The sequence below is a fragment of the Lactuca saligna genome, chromosome 6, assembly GCF_052625555.1.
Source record: "Lactuca saligna cultivar CGN05327 chromosome 6, ASM5262555v1, whole genome shotgun sequence".
In the NCBI taxonomy this organism is placed as follows: domain Eukaryota; kingdom Viridiplantae; phylum Streptophyta; class Magnoliopsida; order Asterales; family Asteraceae; genus Lactuca; species Lactuca saligna.
The window spans coordinates 63,274,972-63,294,431 of record NC_136422.1 but is presented as its reverse complement, the minus strand read 5'-3'; the positions used below and the strand labels follow the sequence as shown (position 1 = coordinate 63,294,431).

General features: G+C 34.5%; 2 protein-coding genes across 3 annotated transcripts; both read right to left on the bottom strand.

The window, feature by feature from the left end:
- Positions 1 to 1,392: 1,392 nt before the first annotated feature.
- On the bottom strand, positions 1,393 to 5,788 carry LOC145001947 (glucosidase 2 subunit beta-like). 2 transcript variants are annotated; one of them, XM_078961275.1, is made up of 15 exons: positions 5,405 to 5,785; positions 5,174 to 5,299; positions 4,658 to 4,753; positions 4,280 to 4,519; positions 4,012 to 4,202; positions 3,857 to 3,925; positions 3,430 to 3,754; positions 3,250 to 3,354; positions 2,898 to 2,999; positions 2,732 to 2,789; positions 2,570 to 2,638; positions 2,384 to 2,471; positions 2,237 to 2,298; positions 1,759 to 1,810; positions 1,393 to 1,644 (listed from the first exon to the last, which is right to left on the bottom strand). In XM_078961275.1, the coding sequence occupies exons 1-15, from the start codon at positions 5,508 to 5,510 to the stop codon at positions 1,582 to 1,584; spliced, it is 1,752 nt and encodes a 583-aa protein (XP_078817401.1). In that variant the 5' UTR covers positions 5,511 to 5,785; the 3' UTR covers positions 1,393 to 1,581. The 2 variants fall into 2 exon arrangements, with proteins under 2 accessions (XP_078817401.1, XP_078817402.1); XM_078961276.1 differs by lacking the exon at positions 2,237 to 2,298 and having other exon boundaries at positions 5,405 to 5,788.
- Positions 5,789 to 16,877: 11,089 nt separating this feature from the next.
- Positions 16,878 to 18,236, bottom strand: LOC145002139 (uncharacterized protein At5g19025-like). Its single transcript, XM_078961436.1, has one exon. The coding sequence runs from the start codon at positions 17,785 to 17,787 to the stop codon at positions 17,059 to 17,061; it is 729 nt and encodes a 242-aa protein (XP_078817562.1). The 5' UTR covers positions 17,788 to 18,236; the 3' UTR covers positions 16,878 to 17,058.
- Positions 18,237 to 19,460: the final 1,224 nt, after the last annotated feature.

Sequence of the window (19,460 nt, the reverse complement as noted above, 5' to 3'; positions counted from 1 at the left end):
ATATTGGATTCCCTTCAAACTTTTCAACAAAATCTTTGTAATGTCATATTGGAGTAACATCATACATGCATATCTTTAATCATCTTTGCTCTTAGGAAAAGGTGGGCAATGATTTTCTTGAAGCTTTTAGAAGGATAATCGGATGAGTGAAACCAAATCCCAGGCACAAAAAAATCTTAGAACTTTTGCCTTTGAAAAAGAATTCACTTTCACTTGTTTGAAAGGTTAAACATGACAATTGAACAATTAAGTTGAGCCATCAACCACATAGAGGGATTTAAGAATCTATATGGGTTGAATTTTGCATGCATCAATTTAGATAGTTGCCTTTTGACCAATCAAGAAGATAGACGGAGGTGTGAGTTGAAATCGGCATTCTTTGCTAGACAACATATTGATGATAGAACGTTGATTGTGGGGGAATGCTCTGCTAGATGGAATAAACTAATTCCCATTAAACTTAAAATAGGATTCCTTTATTTGCCCTATTTGTAATAATCATTCGGTGACAGTTGACCATCTTTTATCTCTGAATTATGGCTTCTTTTTGTAGAGTCGAATTGACTACTAGTGGGGCATAAATTATCCTTTTGGTGATTCGGTTATAGATTGGCTTTGTTGGGCATATCACTTGGGTCTCACCATGGGTGGACGAAAGTTTCTTAATGTGATTGTTATAACTATGTTTTTGATGATATGGAGCTACTGAAACCAGCATATTTTCAGAGAGGAGAAACCGAATAAGAATAGTCATACTTCATAAAACTTAAATCATTTTTCTACATAATAATCTCAATGTTGGATCCAACTTTCCATTCCCATGGTACTTCTGACATCTTTCTAATGTGTTTGTATTGTTTAGTCAATAGAAAATTTGAAGTCTGATTAGGATTTTAAAGTCAAACCAACATGAATAAATTCATTCATTTAAGTTTGATCGAACAAACAAACGAATATGAACACTTAAACGAATGGACATTCTTGTTAGTGTTTGTTTTAAACAATAACTTAATTCATGTTTGTAAATAAAAGAATATATGTAAATCCTACAATACATGAGATCCAAAAATCCAAAAATAATTTACGAACATCATAAACGTAAATGAACTTTACGAACATAAACCATTTATAAACGAACTAGACTTTTGTCTGTGTTCGTTCGTATAACTAAAAAAAAAAACAAAAAGCATCGTTCTTGTTTTTTTGTTTGTTTACTATACATAAAAACTTCATGTTGAAGGGTTCATAAACAATTAGGTAAACATCTCTTTCGAAAAAAAAAAAACAATTAGGTAAACATTCGTTGTGTTTACAAATGTACCTAAATGTTGATTATCTATTTATCTTTTAAAAATAGCAGTTTTAATTTGACATAATTTATGGTAGTTGATATTTTTAAACTGTTCAAAATTAAAGCTCTCGAATAATATATACCTCCATAACATATTTCATGTAAAATCTAGTGTTTATCCTATTTTAGCACATTCCAATACAAAAATTGATGAAAAATGAGAGACTAATTCATCATTTTGTTTATCAAGGAACATTTTACCCTGTAGAAGTAGAAGTAGGCCAAAAGATTCAAAGCTCATCATGAAGTTGCAGTTTGTCCTTGTCCATGAATTCAAGCTCATCTTCTACTTCCTAAAACATTTTGTCACCCACAACATCCCATCCCAATATATAATAATAGTAAACTAAAGTAACCAAGTAATAATAATAATAATAATAATAATAGAGTTATAAATAGATAGATACCTTGAGTTTTTCTTCTACGCAAAGAGCTGGGGTGGTTAACATTGCCTCATATCTGCCATCAAAATATTACACAAATTACAAAAACAGTCCTTGTGGTTTATCACATTTTTACAGATATGGCCCAATAGTTCCATTTTTTGCTTTATCAACCCTAAAACAACAGATTTTTGTCCCTGGTAAACTGCCCATCCATAAAAATGACCATTTTGTCCTCACCTTCTTGAAATATCCTAAAAGAGGAATCTCGAAAAGGTTTCTACTTTAGTTGAAATAAAAGGACAACGAGTTGATCATCCTTAGGGGTTTCCTTTTCTTGAGTTTTCGAGGGGGCAAAATTGGTCATTTTCCAAGGAACGGAAAAAGAAAAAAACTAAACTATTGGACTGTATCTATAAGAAAGTGAAAAACAGATGGACTTTTTTTGAAAATTTAGGATTAATAATTGCAGAAAACATGAAAAAAAAATTAAGAGTAATACTCGCAACGGCTAGGTTCGTCTATGTTAGAAAGCTCTACTTTGGATCCGCATCTTAATCTGACCTGTCATGGAATATTTTTTTTTTTTTTAAAAAAAAGTATTAAAAAAGCAGAATGAGTTAAATGAGAAAATCAAGTTTGATGATACCTTTAAGCTTCTATCAGGACCATTCCAGCAATTGTCACCATTGGAAAAGAGCATCACACTGTATGAATCCACAAATTTGTCCCACCTCCTGCCAAAAAAAAAATATTATTAAGTGAAAATTCAAGAAAAAGGGTCAATTTTGTAAAATATTAGTTTCCTGTGAACAGTTAACGTGTGAATACCTACCCTAAGTTGGTTGTACTGTATCCTTCCTCCTGGGTAGCTTGTTTAAAAGGGCAAACTTTATAAACATATCTGAAATCACCAAAAAAAAAAATTAAAGATATAAAATCAGAACAAGAAACTTGATCAATATTTGAAAAAAAAAAAAGATGGAAAAGTTGTAACTTGTTCTGTTTAGTCTCGAAACATCGACCGTGTAACGAATAGAATTCCTTCTCTGGTCCTGCAATGTCAAACATAGATACTTGAAGATATAAATAACACGAATAGCAATGTACTTTTGCTATTTTATAAAACTAAATTTAAAATAAAATTTAAAAAATATATATACCAAAGTCATTTGCTAGCTTCTTTGTGAAGCGAGATATCTTTGTTTTTACTTTGGATAACTTCTCACTCGCTTCATCATACTCTTTTCGTACACTTTCAGCTTCTACATAAACACAAACAACAAAAATAAAATAATTCATAAAAAGAAAAGACTTTAGAGTGGACATGTGCTCAGGAGGGTATTTACGTCTTTTTGCATAGACGAGAGACCGAGAGCAAAAGCAAAATCCCATGTCCCACCTTTTTTGGTAGATTAAAAAATTGTACTTTTTATCCCATCAACATCAGTCTGAGTCTGAGTCTCAGTCCAATGTACATTCTAACACAGTACAACCTGTTCTGTCATGTTCTACCTGATGTATTTACTGGAGTCTGGAATGGATTTACAGCCACTAGAAAATTCCAGACAGTTTGTTGAATCTTCTCAATCAATGATTGGCTGCTTGCGCTTTCAATATCTTTTCACATAAAAATTAAAATTATCAGCAAACAAAATAATATGACCCAAAAGAATAAATAGTAAAATTGCAGACCTGAAATGTCCTCATACTCATCTGGATCATAGTCATGTGAAGAACTGGAATCATCATGAGTGTCTTCTTGAACATCCCTATGGTCATCTTCCTCATAATGTTCATCATCATCATCATCATCATCATCTGTTTCTGTATTATCTCCATTGTTTTCTTCATTGTGGACATTAACAGGTGTCTCATCATCATGATTTTGGTGCTCAGTTTTTTTTCCAGTCCAACGTGAACCGATTTCACGCCCTAAATCTTCCTTTGATAATGAATCAATGTCTTCGGTTGCATGTGTAAGTGTAACATCAGATGATTCTTCTTCTTTTGCATCATGCTATAATAGCATTTGAAACATGTAAGTATGTAATTAGCTTACGTTACAGGTTCTTGATGGGAGTATAATTTGTAGTTTTGTACTTAAATACTTAACATTCACCTGTTCTACATTGTCAGGAGATGTATGAGCATTTTGTGCCACATCAACAGCAGAGTCTTTGTTGAGATTCTAATAGAAGAATCTGAGTATGAGATTTAAGTATCACAATTAAACATTTTAAAAATTACAAATTCAAGATTGCAGTCATTTCAAACCTGGCCAGAAGGAGAGTAATTAAGAATCTCATCTTTATCATCTTTGTTGCTTTTTGCAGATTCTTTTTCTGTAACATCAACTTTTTCTTCACCTTTGTGTTCCTTGGATTCAGATTCCTTCTTCTGCTTCTCTTCTTTTTGTTTCTGGATTCGTTCTTTCTCCACTGCCTTCTCGATTCGGTCCTTGTGGTCTACAAAACCCATATTAAATTCATGTAACCTAATGAAGTATGTGAAAAGTGTATGTAAAAATTGCAGATAGAAGTACCCTTAAGATGTTGGACAATCCCCTTGAGGGTTTTCTCCTCATGCTTGAGCTTCAACAAGTTTTCTTTGTCTTGTTGTAATGATAGTTTTGCTTGTTCGACTTCATTGTTTCTAATGGAAACACCCTCCACATATATTTTAATCTTCTTCATTAATGTATCTCGTGCCACTTTTCCAGCCTCCCAACAGGTGTTTTTGCACCTGGTTTTGCCATCATACTCATCACTTCCATCACAGCAATCTGTTCAGCAAAAACAGTCTAAAACTTTCAGATGGAACATGAAATTTGGTGGTGAATAGGAGAACATGGAAGGATTTAACAACTATCAATTCTGGTAAATACTAGATGATGAGAGTTTTGAGTAAGAACATTTCTTACCACAGATATGATCGTTTACTCTAGAAGAAAATACAGTAAGGGGTCTATGTCCAGCATTTCTGCAATAGAATTTCCCAGCAGGACATGCTGATGTTCCTGAAAGGCCAAATATGCTACTATATTAATGTTAAGATAACAGTGCATACTTTCAAAATGATGTACTTCAGTAGCCATTCTCAAGTTGCATGCAATCATTAAATTGCTCATAGATAAATCAAGAAAACGATCCTATTCTACTGGTAAGAGAGTATGTATTGACTATCAAGTTTATAGTCCTCAATTATCTTCTTCTCTCATGTGAGTCGACAAATCAACCCCCAATTATAGTCAAACTAAAGGCAAAACGTGATCAGCATATGCATACAAGAAGAGCTTGAATTTGTAGCCTCTATACCTTACATATAGATTATCAAACACATCCACTAGTGCACAATAAGAAATATATTCAACCACATTCAAGTAGAGAATTTCAGGACATGAGTTAAGTTCATATTAACTAATGATAAGCTACTAAACCTGGCTCATCGGTGCCGTCAAAGCAATCACAAAAGTCGTCATTAAGCTGTGACTTTGTGAATGTTTTAGATCCATCTTTGCATTTAATCGTTCCTGAAGACCATAATCCCGCGTAATATTTCTCATCTGGTAAAAGAAAAACAGAACTCAGAGCATTTTACACAACAAACTAAAATTACGATTGGTAGATCAACAATTACAAACACGCGCACATCAGAAGATGTATTGGACCTTCAGGAGCAATTCCGAGCAGATCATTTAGTGGAATAGCGGCCGATCTGAGAACCAACGTCGAACTCAATACGAAGAGCACGAAGACTGGTGACTTTATCTTCATTGTGATCTTCCACTGCTATTACAGAAGCACAATGACCTAACCTCGTAATGTACACGAGCTCAATTTGAGCACTGCGGAGCGTAAACAGAACCTGAGGAGGCCAATTTCAGATGATCCGCTGAAAGATCAGAGTTGAAATAGTTGTACATTCGAACTGGGGAGAGTCGGTACCCAACGGGTCCTTGGATACAAGAGTGACGGTGTTGCGGTGGCGAACGGAGGAGACAGCAGAACACCGTCGTTCTTTTTGTACATTTTATACATGGCTCAGTAAAGTAAAAGTTATTTAAAAATTCTAAATTTATTAGTATAACCAATAAAATTACGGAAATTGAGTAATCTAACAAAAATGGGAAGGTTTTTTTTTGTATATAATAATTTTGTTTTTGAAAAATAATTATTTTCTTTGGAATGGGCATTCAAAAAGATATATACCGATCATGTCCAATATTATATAGCCCGATTATATAAATGTGCGTCCCACGCATTTGCATATATTGGAGATACCATTCTAGAGGGTACTCATGATGAACTTTTGGCAACCAAATATTGAAGCTTTTTTTTTACATTTCATATTAAGGCTGTGTTTGGCGCGTCACAACTAGCTGATAAGCTAGTTTATTTTTCGAGCTTTTTTATGTTATCGTGTTTGGTAAGCCAAAAAGTTAGCTGATAAGCTAGCTTATAAGCTAGCTTTTTGAAAAGCTACTTAGACTAGCTTTTTGAAAAGCTACTTAGACTAGCTTTTTAAAAGGTTTTTTTTAAAAATTTCAAATACACCCCTTAATTAATTATAGAAACACATATTCTTAAATGTCATTTTATGTAATTTTATATATTTCAGCTAGCTTTTCAGTTAGTTTTACCAAACGTTATTTTTTATCAGCTAGCTTTTCAGCTATCAACTAGCTTTTTATTTAACAGCTAGCTTTTCAGCTAGTCCATCAAACATAGCCTAAGGATTCATCAAACCAAACTAGTTCTCTTGATTTATGTAGTTGCATTTAAGTTTTTAATCGATTTTATGAACTCTATATTACATATGTTATAACATGTCTGAGATTTGTAGAACGTGTCCGAAATATCATATTGGATGTAGATTTACCATATGAGAGTTTAAAATATGTTAATAACACTCCATATATAGGAAATAAATGTGGATTACATAGTGAATATGATTACGGAATGAGGAAATGTTTGAAATCCGTAGTACTGATCCATTATGTTCGGAATACGAATAATAATACCAGAATATCTGTCCGAAATATTTTTCTTGGTGTTTTTAAATTATTAAGTAATATTGATGTGCATTAAACTAAATATGTACAAATTAGTCTGAAACCAAAACCTATACGTTCGAAGATGCATCTGATAAATTTGTATGGATGTTGCTAAAAAAAATAGGTTTATTGACGAATAAATTTTATATCATCTACAAGAGTTTTTAGAATTGATCCCGATAAAAGTAACATTTATCCCTTAAATTTATTAAAAATATTTGTGTTTTGTGATACTAAAATGTAACATTAATTTTTTGTTAGATTGTTATTGCAAATTAAAAAATGATATGGAGGGGGGAAAAACATACGCTAAACCACCAAGGACACATTAAAATAAGAAGGAAATTAAAAGAAATATAACTCCTAAAAACGTGACCAAATAAAATTTAGAAAAACTTGTTATATTAAGACGAGTTGTCATCTTATAATTTTTTATATGGATATCTTTTATAATATCAATTAGGTTATAACCCGTGGAAACTACAGATATTAATAACTAAAAATGACAATAAAAATCAAAAGATTTATAAAATTTTACTTACTAAGATATAAGTTTTTTGTCTAAATTTTTAATTGTAAATAATATTAAAGAAATACAGTATTAAATTAAGAAATATAATATTAAATCAACATCAAATGAAAACCAAACCAATAACATACATCGTAATAATAACGTATCTATCAATATATAATATACTTGTAACAAATAAATAATTAAGACGTATATATTGTTTAGTTGATTTTTAAATTTGAATTTAACACTTGGATAAGTATCAATTAAAAATTATAATTTAATAGAATAGGTTGCATAAAGAAAATATCAACACTTGTGAAATATTTAGGGAAAATGACTTTTTAGGGTAACTAATTGTTGCGTTTGTTTTCATATGGTCATTTTCCTTTTTCGTACTCAATATATCATCGAACTTGTTGTTTGTGTTTACCAGAACCCTTTTGACCGACTTTTGACCTGTGATATCCGGTCAAAGGGTTATGGTGAATACAAATAACAAGTTCGATGGTATATTGAGTACACAAAAAAGGAAAGAGACTAAATGAGAACAAACTCAAGAGTTGGTTACCCTCCTGAGTCATTTTCCCAGAAAAAGTTTAATGAAACTAAAGTTGCAAAATTATCAAATACCGCAACCTTCTTTGGCCATAAGGTATATGAAAAGCATTTCGGAGGGGTAACTTCGTTAAAACATGGTCTATGCTATGCTTAGTGTGGTTAGTTGTCAACACCTCTCTGCAAAAGGATATGACTATGTATGAAATGTATATTTATCAACATAAACGTTTACCTCAAGGTATATTATGGTGATGTGTCTGCAAAAGATTCATGGTATTGTACATATTGATGTTGTATCTTATCCCATGAATTCGATCTTAAAGCTAAGTAAACTCAAAAATCACAGCGCTTGTGATTCCACTCGTTTGTAAACTTGTCTAGAATCCATGATACGATAAATCATTTGATTGGAAATATAAATGTAGTCATGAAATGAACCTGCTTAGTGAAGATTCCCCTAATAAATATTCAAGTGCATTACAAAGTTGTACATGTATGAATAATGTTCTTTCGTGGGTTATGTTTTGAAGAGAAGCAAGAATAAATCTCATAAAGTCATTAATATCAGCAGGAGATGACGTGTGATTTGTTGTAAATGAGTAAAAAGAAAATGACTCAGGAGGGTAACCAACCGTTGAGTTTGTTCTCATTTGGTCCCTTTCCTTTTTTTTGTACTCAATATACCATCGAACTTGTTGTTTGTGTTCACCATAACCCTTTGACCGGTTATCACATGTCAAAAGGGTTATCGTTAACACAAATAATAAGTTCGATGGTATATTGAGTACAAAAAAAGGAAGGGGCCAAATGAAAACAAACGCAAATATTAATTACCCTCAAGAATCATTTTCCCAAATATTTACATTAATTGTTATTTTCTATCTATTTTTTTTCTTTTGTGAAAAACTATGAAACATGGACAATTTAAGACTATTAACATATTAAAACATGGACTATATATGTAATATTTCATATAGTAGGTATACGTAGTAGTTGGGGAATAATTTGGAGTTTTGTTTGTAAAGACTAATCAGAAAATCGTCCATCCTTCCAATATTTATTTCTCATGCACAAACACAAATCAAAACCTTTATATGTCTCGCAACAAATCAAGCATGGAAACGAATTTGTGGGGTAACGAATATCGGTTTTATCTTTGTGGGTTTTATAACATGAATAGAGCACATCAGAGTCAAATATGGATAGTCACATCTACAAAAACATATAAATTTGAACACAACATCCTAATTACATATTTAAACGATTCAACTAAGAAAGATAGACATCATCAAAAATTTATAAATGGGAAAGCAATAATATAGTCAAATCAGTTTGAAGGAAAAATAGATATAGAAAGTGACACGTGACAACTGATTATTTTATCAAGAAGGAAGATTAATCATATGAGGAAACTTACTCCTCAATAGATGGTTCTCTAAGCGGATTATTTGTATATAACCTAAAGATGTTACAATGCAGGTATTTTGTGTCTAACTTGCAACCAACCAAATATAAAAATCAAAATAAAACCTAAACAAATAGTAAAACCTGCATAAGTCATTTGTTTGCATTTTTATGTGATAAATATCAAGTAAATGGTACATCTGTTAATTCATTACTATTAAAAAAGATAATACTTTTGGTTGTTTAGGTTCTAAGTTACTAATAAATAACGAATAATATATTATCTAAAAATTTTAAGAGAATTCGTTACACTTCTGATAATAAATTAAGGAAATTTCACAATCTAAGAATTTGTCTAATAACAATGTTATTTTATAATCCGAACTAGAGCCAGTTTCGTTAAAACAATTGAATGAGAAACCATGTGTTCAAAAATATTATAATAGCACGGCTTCAGGTAACGGAAAAAAATTTAAATGGTCACGTTTGATTCCATCAACGAAATTTCATACACATCTGTAAGAAATCAAACATAGTCGTTTATGAACGAAGACGACGGAAAAGAAGTAATATTTTACCAAATGATAAATAAATAAATAAATACTCTAGACTTATAACACCAAAACAATTTAGGGTAATGTTTCTAGTCCATTTCCAGCAGCAAAAGTCGAGAATCTGCACTCTTTCGATCCTACTCGTCGAGTGCATGAACTGACTCGTCGAGTAGGTTGAAGTTTGCCTTGGACTCGTCGAGTCCCCCCAATGGACTCGGCGAGTCCACCATGCAGACAGCAACGATTTCGACTTTTTTCACTATTTTGCATCAAGTATCAAACAAGCAAGCCTAGGCTCTGATACCACTGTTGCGTTTTGAGCAATCTAACACTTCCTAAGTGTACATGCAACCCTAATAAACCTTGGATCTATGTTTGTCTAAATACATGCAAAATAATAATTTTCCAAGGTTTATAACCTATCTAACATGGCATGGGGAACATTTCAACATAAAAGAGTTAGAAGAGATTACATACCTTTTGGTGAGTTTGGTTCTAAGGAGTTTGAGGGCCAAGCACCAATAGTGTGAATGCCTTAAATGGAATCACAAACACCACAAACTCTTGGAAAACTTTGAGAGAGTATACACTCTTGTATAAAATCGGCCACACACATGCACACACACACACACACACACTAGTTCACTAGTTTCCTCTTAGGCTCCATTTCATGCTCCATAAGCATGCTTATATAGTGTGCATGGTTAGGGTGAAACCCTAATAACCCATGTCTTTTCCTTTCCAAACATCCATGGGTTAAAAGCTCCATGGATCATCCATGGACTTCCACATAAGCCTAGCCCATTAACAAATGAGTATTAGCCCACACTATATAAAACAAATAGCCCATAATTTAATTAGTCTTCCTTTTAATCTCTAAATTAATTCATAATTAATTTAAGACTAAAACTAATTAAATAACGTAACTTCATATTAATATATTATAACTCATAATATATTAATAAACATATGTGTATAACTCTCATAAAATTATCCATAATAGTTTGGATGAGATGCAACCCAAATGGACCATGCCGGTCGGGTCAAGTATATACCAAATAAGTTATGGACTTAGACACCTTATCCAACACCTGGATGGTCGGATAATTATTCTCTGTTCTAGATTGAGGACCATTGGGGTCCGAGGCAGAGTCGGGCCTGTGGGGGGGGGGGGGGGGGGCTCTTGATGAGTGTGGACCATGGGCGAGCCTCGTGTGATTATGGAAATTCAGGTTGGACCTGGTAGGGACCGTTGGGTCAAGGTTTTGGATCTTGAATTGTAGGATCATGCGGGTGATCAGTGTGTGACAAAGAGGGGTTTTATGCCGGGTAGCCTTGTTGTTGGACTCTTGAGAACCTGGTGGTTGGACCAAGTGCGAGACTGGTAGTCTCGGAAATGGTCTGAGGGTATTTATTTATCAGTTAATCGAGGGGTTTCGGGAATCAGAAGGTGGTAGTATGAAATGAAAATACAGATTCATGGATCTCAGGTTATGAGTGGAGAATCGAATTGGTTTTGGGTAAGATCTTGAGTAGGGTATCACACATGTTTTGTGAAGGATTTTTGTCTCAGTAGAATAAGGATTTTTGTCTCAGTAGAATAAGAAATTGAGGCATCAATCGCAGGGTTCAAGGGTAAGGAATGAGTTTAGTATGATGACGGATCGAGCCATTATGTTGTGTCTTGGGATGGTTCTATATGTGGAAGAGCCACAATGTGGTTGGAATCAAGAGAATGTAGGTTGTTGGAGACCGAGTATGATATGAGGCTGCATTGGGTCATGTAAAATTCACTTTTAGCAGTAGACATGGTGGCAAGGTATTTTTGGGCAATTCTTGCCAGCCGAGATTTTCTTTCGGGAGTCATGTGGGGTTACTGTGTGCTTGTGTGTCTTCTGGATCAGTAGTCGGGTAGGAGTCCGGTGTTTCAGATAGTTGGCAGACATGTTAGGACCAGGGAGGTCTCGAATGCTTTTGGAAAGCAGCTAGGTCGTAGCAAGATGAGTCGGAGTGGTTTCAGTGATTTGGGATTCATGTCCGGAGTCGCTTGTTATTTGGGGCATATGTTAAGTTGTTTGCAGCTGAGTTAAATAATATCAGAGCGGTTGATTTGACCCTGTCGTGCATCTCTTGTATGATTCTAACCATTACAGGGAGGGATCTTGTGCTCGAAGGATTATCTGAGCCTCCTGTCAAGTGTAAGTGTTCTACAACTGTGTATAATCAGTGATTTTTGTTCATAAGAAAGCATCAAAACAATTTAGGTTGAAAGTATTTAGTTAGGTTGGTCTTTTATGGAATTGGTTTGATAGTGGTTTAGTGTGGGCGGTCTGTCGGGGAGTCAGATCAATTTGAGATTTCGGGTTTCGGGAAAGGTAGAGGTGGTTTTCTACAAGGGTTTAAGATTTGTTATTTTTCAGGTTTGGTAAGTTCTGCTAGGGTTAGGAAGCTGTAATATTCTTGGGTTGTGGTTGTGTTGCTCTGATTGTTTAGCTTGTTGAGAAAGGTAAGGACGGATTTTGAGGAGAAAATCTAATTTAAGTGGGGGAGAATTGTAACATTCCGTTTAAAACAAATAAATGATAGCCCTAAAACCCCGAAATGTATCTTTAATTTTATTTTTATCCTAACCCTAAAGTAGTAATAATTTATCAGAATGTCCACCATGGGGTTTAAAGGTTGTAATTTTTGATTTCTGGGGGTTAATTGGTAACATATGGACTTGTGATGAAAATATTTTAGGAAGCAAGGGTTGTATGGTAAATATCATATTCAAATTGAAAGGTTTTGATGGCGGGAAGCTAAAGTGTTAGAAATGGATTTAAGTTTAAGGGAGACGAGATTTAACCTAGCGCCCCGTCCTCTCGTTGTCTTGCATGAAGTCGAAACCCTAAACCTAGTTTTCATAAGTTCAGCCGCCACTTGGTATACTCCAACTGCCACCACCTATTCTCTTGTGTTTTCGATCAACAAAGACCACCGGTGGACCCTTGTTGACTGGAGACACCTTCTCCTCCATGAAAGAAGGTACTGAGACCGACGAGGGATTGGTGGGCGACCTTCGAGTGCTGCCAGTTTTTCAACTCTAGGCGTCGCCGGCAACTACGTCGCCACCGTGAGTGAGCCATTGGAGGCCGTCGCTACGCCGCTTTCATTGAAGACGAAGGCATCGTTAGATGTTGTGGTTGTCGTTGTTGCTGTTCCGGTCACTTCTTCTTCTCCGTTTATTTCTGCTGCCGTAACTCCGCCGCTAGCACCGACAGTTGGCGCCGCCACCACCTTCTCGTCATACTTCGGACCGTCGTCCTCCTCCGTCAGTGAGGTTGTTGTTTTGATTGGGTGCGTTTTTCCGGTGTGTGGGTGCTTGTTTCAGTATGTTTGGCGTGTGTTATTGGCCGGAGAACAAGAAGACCACCATGACAACTAACCAGGGTGGTTGCCGCTATTTTTACTTTCTATCACCATGTGTGGGTGGCTGTGTGTGTATATTGGTGTGTGAATGCGTGTTTTTATGAGGTCATGTTGTATAGACTTTTTAGCCAGGGGAAGTAAAGAAAAACCCACCACTACCGCCGTGTGGTGGTGGTTGCTGCTGTGAACCGCCTTTGGCCACCACCACCCAAGGTGGTAGTGGGTGGTGTCCGGCTTATTAAACGCTAATTAACCTAAAAGCCTAACCTGGAACCTAGTTGTCAAAAATTTGGGTTGGAAACCCTAATTATGGTTTAGAAAATCCTAATGTTAAGAAACCCTAGTTTTGAAGTTGGTCGGACCTGCATTAAAGCCGTTAATTAAATTCTAATAATATTTAATAATGCCCCTATAATTAACTTAATGCAATTTCGGACTTAATGGATTAAGTCATTAATGAGTTAAGTGTTCTTACTTAACCCTAATTGTCATATTATGTGAGAACCCTAATCGTGTTTGGGCTTCGAGTGGGCCTTTCTTTTGGGCTTAGGTGTTTGGGTTCTTATTGGGCCATCTGAGAACAAGTGTATGGAGTAGGAAAATTGGATGGGCTTTAGGGTAAGGCCCATGTAAGGGGTTTGGGCCTAATTTCAAAAATTAGGCCATAATTAGGCATTAGTTGACTGTTTGACTTTTGGGCCTCTAGAGTTTGAGTTTGAGCCTTGGTCTTGTACCAAGTAGGTTAGGGGTAAAATATTCTTGGAAGACATCTTTTTAGAAATTTTATCAAAGTCAAGACACTTTGTAGGCTTTGTAACTTAAAAGCGGCATGGTTATTCATATACAAGGTTTTTTTTTTTTTTTTTTTTTTTTTTAATCTTTTTGATAACAATCTCATCCAAAATCCATATATAAACTAGGGTAAATTACACCGATCGTCCCTCGTGCATTGGCCAAAACGCACGTTTAGTCTCTATTTTCAAAAATTAACTTGGACCGTCCCTCGTTTGTTTTAATCTTGCACACATCATCCCTCTAGAAGCAAAAGGACTGGTTTACCCTTTACAATCTTTTTTTTAAATTTTTTAAATTTGTTTTATCATTTTTCAATTAATAAAAAAAGAAAAAAAATTACACCTACCCACCCTCCCCCTTTTCTTACCCGACATTTCTTTCGTCACCCTAACTATCTGGAAAGACCAAAACATGACCACCATCGTAATTCTCAATTTTAGTATTTTCCATTTTCATCTCTCGTGACCCAAAAACATCTCCGACGAAAGAACTCCATTTTTTTCTCTAAGAACTTCATTCTTTTTCTATTGTAGCCATTTCTCTATAAGAACTCCATTTCATGGACCGAAAAGAAAGAACATGTCGACGAACCCTGTCGGAAATGGTCGGAGAAGAAGAAGAGACGGGTAAACGCAAACCCTAAATCATCGTCTCCATCTGAAGTGCATAACACAAACCCTAAATCATCGTCTCCATCTGAAGTGCATAACACAAACCCTAGATCGATGTCGTATCCCTTCGTATATTTAGATGTGCGTCTGGAGTTGGTGATAGGTTTCAGGAGTTGGCGATAAGAGGTCTGGAAGAGTCACACAAGTGGTGATGGCAACTTCGCGAGGTCACCTTTATCTGGCGAAGCGACGACTTCAAATGTTGCTGGAAGTGGCTTCAACATCGATGAATAAGATGTGACTGTGGGTGGGGGAGTTGGTTGGAGACGGTGAAAGGTGGTGATGGTGGCTCTACGAGGTCACCTTCTCCAAAGGTGGAGACGATGATGGTGGTCGGTGATCTAGACGATGATGGTGGTCGGTGTTAATTTTGGAAGTGGCTTCACCAAGTCTGTGAGTTTGTTTCCGATAATTGAAAGGTGGGGAAAATGTAGGACCTCTACTTTTTTTTAATTGATAATAAAAATAATAAAAACATTAAATTAATTGAAAATAAAAAACATAAGGGTATTATCGTTATTTCAATTTTGGAACGGATTAAGTTTGCAATAAAGTCGTCTTTGAGGGATGAAGCATGCAAAGTTAAACCAAAAGAATGACTATCCGAGTTAATTTTTGAAAATAAGAACTAAAGGTACGTTTTGGCACATGCACAAGGAATAATTTTTGTAATTTAACCTATAATAACATCTTTAGGTTGAGACAATCGTAAAATTCACAATATGAAAACAACTTAGCCATCCATATATAATTGGACAAATCCAAATCCAAAATCATAATGTGAAAATGAGTTAGCCATTCAATTCAAAATTTTATTTCAGTTTTTTCTTTCTCTCTCATATTCTACGGTCCCACTCGGCAGTTCCCTCCTCCTTTCACAACTCTTACCGTTTCCATTTTCTCACTTTTTTGCTTTCTGTTTACCCAACTTCTAATATTCCAACTTGGTTAGTATTTCAATTTGAAATGAAACAACACATTTACAAGGTCTAGATCATAATCCATTAACTCGATACAAACTCAACACGAAAATAAACGGGTTGACAAGACATGACATGTTAATTAAATATAATGAAACTCTCAATCCGTTTAACGTTTCACCTCGACACGGCACAATATGTTTGTCAAGTATGCCTGTCTAAAAAGTAAGTATGGAAATACAAGTAAGTATCCAAATATTACTTAAAGATAGTATCATACGCAATCTATGTCGATATCCAATTCGATTATCATTCTACCCTCTTCTCTCTTAATATCTTATCATGTTGTTTGTGATGATTGTAATTTGTTTCTATTTCTTTTTTCCTTTAAAGTCATGGGCCAAGGTCAGTAAGAAAAACCAAACACCAACCGTGGGCTGTCCCTACTCTGTATGGATGAGGGATATGAGATGGAACCCCTCAGCCATATTTGTCATGCATCACTGTTATGATCTTTATCTCAGTCAAACAGATCATGCGTTTTTTTCATTTAAAATGAAATAAAGATATAGGTTTCACTATTATTGCACAATAAAAAACAAACAAAAGGGTATCAACAGTCGACAAAAGTAAAACAAAATTTTCAATTGATTGTGAATTACAAATACATAATATTACAACTTACAAGTAAATTACTATATAATAACCGCACATATAATAATATTCTTTTTAGTCACTTCTGTTTTGAAAACATACTTTTTATTTTAATGTTTAAATGGTTATATTATAAGTTCATAATCACATAAGAAATCAGATCCTTTATTTGATTATACATTAAAACATAAATTGCAATTGCTGTAAAAGCTTGTGAAAGGGAAAGCAAAGGTTTTATAAAATCTTATAAAAATATAAATATCCGTCCTCTTTATAGTAAATAGTAATGTACTGTATATGCCTTCTCGCAATTATCACATGATTCCAAGGACAATATTGTAAAGATGTCAGCCTTCTCTTTTTTTCAATCAAGAACAACAATAATATGATTTTCACTCATTTTTTCTTCAAAAATAATTCGAGAATGCAATGTTAATTGTGTTATAAAAATAAATACTCATACATGAGTAGGCTCTCAAGCTCAGAATATTTAAAATTTGTGGTATCCGTATGTAAACTATGATTACTGACTATAAATAAACATTAACCATAAAGTTATACATGTCAATAGTTTCAAGGTAGATAGATGATCTTGAATCCTGAATATAACATCAAAGGTTCTTACTTTTTTTCATCAAATTTGATAAGTATAACAAGTAAAAGATGCAGATTGCAGGGATCTGTTATTATGTATGTAGGTGAACAAGGAGACTTGAATAATAATATCAGCTCATGTTTATTCTATCTAAGAGAAATCTAGCATAAGATTAAAAAAAAGAAGAAGAAATCATTTCTTGATTCTACGGATTCTTTTAGCACCCCATACCTCTAATCTTCCGGCTGGACATCCACATGGTGCTCTGAAAATAAGAACAGTTCGACCATTAAGAGGTGCCATCTTCTTCAACTCGGCTTCCAGCTCCTTGTGATCTTTTCCTAGTTCCAATGGCTTCACGCCATAGTCTGTTGTTCTTCCTGATGATGAATACTTGACACACTCTTCAGACTCAAGCTGGATATCAAACTCAACAGCTTTACGCAACCCTTTACAATCTGGCTTTCCACATTTCCTTGATTTTACTTCGAGAATTTCCCAAGCGGCAATACTAGCTATCACTCCGCTGAAAGCCGCAACCAAACCAACAACATATGCAATTGGTGCATCCGATATTATATCTCCGATCACTTCAAAAACCAATGGGAGAATCTCAATTGCTTCATGATAGATTGTATTGATGTATGGTATGATTAGGAATCCGAGTGATCCTAATACGAGAATCAGCATAAGAATATCGAGGGCGGCAAAGGGGGATCGCTCGCAAAACGGATGATACAAAGGGTTTATTGAATTGGAACTGGAATTGGAATTAGAATTGGAATTGGAACCATACTTCCTATTGTTCCGAGAGTGATTGTTGTTGTTATTCATCGTCGGTGTCATATTTTTGTGCTGTTCGAAGGCTCGGCAAAATTCAATCAAGCTACGGCAATCAACCATTGGCAATCTCATAGCCATTCGGATTCCGATCCCTATTTATTTTCTCTTAGCAAGTTATATCTTCAATCTCGATCAATCTCAAATCCGTACTGGTGTGCCAATAAAGAATTTCCAATCTACCTCGAGATTTACAAGTTCACCTAATTTGACTAATCGAATGGAGATCTATAAACGGGCAGACACCAAACCAATCAACGAAGAACAGGCCAGTTTTCAAAGAACAGAGCCGAATATGAACGCAAATCGATTTGATAACAATTCGCCATCATCGGTGAAATGATTGACCAAAAGGGCAAGGAGATGAAAAAACCACCATACAAACCAATCGCTAACTGAATCGAGATACGAGAGGACGATCGGAATCAGCGGAATTTGAGCTAGAAAACGTGAGGCGTGGATTATGAGGCGAGATTGTGATTGTGATTGTGATTGTGATTGTGAATAAAGGGATTAATGACGATGAAGATGATGACATTCAGTGGGAGATATAAACACGGCGAAGAATAATACGTGGCTAGTTACTGTTTTGAAATGGCATATTTGGCCCCTGAAGTATCATTATTACATTTTTGCCTCGTAAATATTTTATTTCCTTTTATTACATATGAAAATGACAATACATCAATGCACCATGTTGATTTTTATTTTATTTTTTGCTTTTATTGTCATTGTGAAAATTTATTCCATGATAAATATTCTGATTTTTTAAACATTTTGATGATAGACTTCATTCGTGCAGATATATAATGCATAAAGTGAAACTTGTACTCATGTCATTTAAAACATTGCACATGTGCACCTTAAAAACCACCCATAATCATTTTGTTGGTAGTTTAGATCTTGTTAATTTGCTTCTTTAATTTATGTTAAGCATTTGAACTTGCACCAACACAAAATAAGTTTTTGAACCGATCAACTTTAAATTATATCTTAAAGTTGGCATGAATGTGTCATACATATTGTCTATTTCGACCTTAGGAAAAAAATTGTCTTTCCCTATTTCAAGCAATAGCATCAGAGAGTCCATGTTACTATGGTTCTGTTTGTCTTATTTTTATTCATCGATTTTCAAAACAAGTTACAAACAATACTTAATAAAAATAATTTATTTATTTATATTCAAACAAAGAGAACATATATATATATATATATATATATATATATATATATATATATATATATATATATATATATATATATATATATATATATATAAAGTTCAAATAAGAACCACTAAGAACCCTTTTTATTAAGGATATTTTTGTCATAATAATAACATCTTATATTTGTAAGATGTAACATTATAAACACACATTTGTTAATAAAACTAGATCAAATGCATTCAAACTTTTTCCCAAACTCCAAGAACTTTCAAACCTGAACACCACCTTCCACCTACTGCAGCCACTATTGTCGACAACCTTACTATCACCATCGTCGCATCCTTATCGGCATCATGGCCTCTTCTTCCTCGACAGATCTGATCAACTGTTGTTTCTTCTTATCCTCTCATCAAAACCATCAAAATCCACTCAGATTTGTAGATCTAAAACTGAAGATCTAAAACGTCTTAGATCTGGAATCATCATTGTCGCTGTAGGGAGAACACTAGTACTGGAAGATTGTTGTCGTGTCCCTGCATTGTCTATCTTCCACCACCTTGATGTCTAGCTCTGTAATTTTTCGGTATC

Excerpts from the sequence above, each read along its gene's own strand:
- LOC145001947 (XM_078961275.1), bottom strand. The coding sequence starts at position 5,510 with ATGAAGATAAAGTCACCAGTCTTCGTGCTCTTCGTATTGAGTTCGACG. Across the intron at positions 2,790-2,897 it reads GAAGCTAGCAAATGACTTTG|GACCAGAGAAGGAATTCTAT; the intron begins GTATATATATTT and ends TTGACATTGCAG. Across the intron at positions 2,639-2,731 it reads TTCGAGACTAAACAGAACAA|ATATGTTTATAAAGTTTGCC; the intron begins GTTACAACTTTT and ends TGGTGATTTCAG.
- LOC145002139 (XM_078961436.1), bottom strand. The coding sequence starts at position 17,787 with ATGGCTATGAGATTGCCAATGGTTGATTGCCGTAGCTTGATTGAATTT.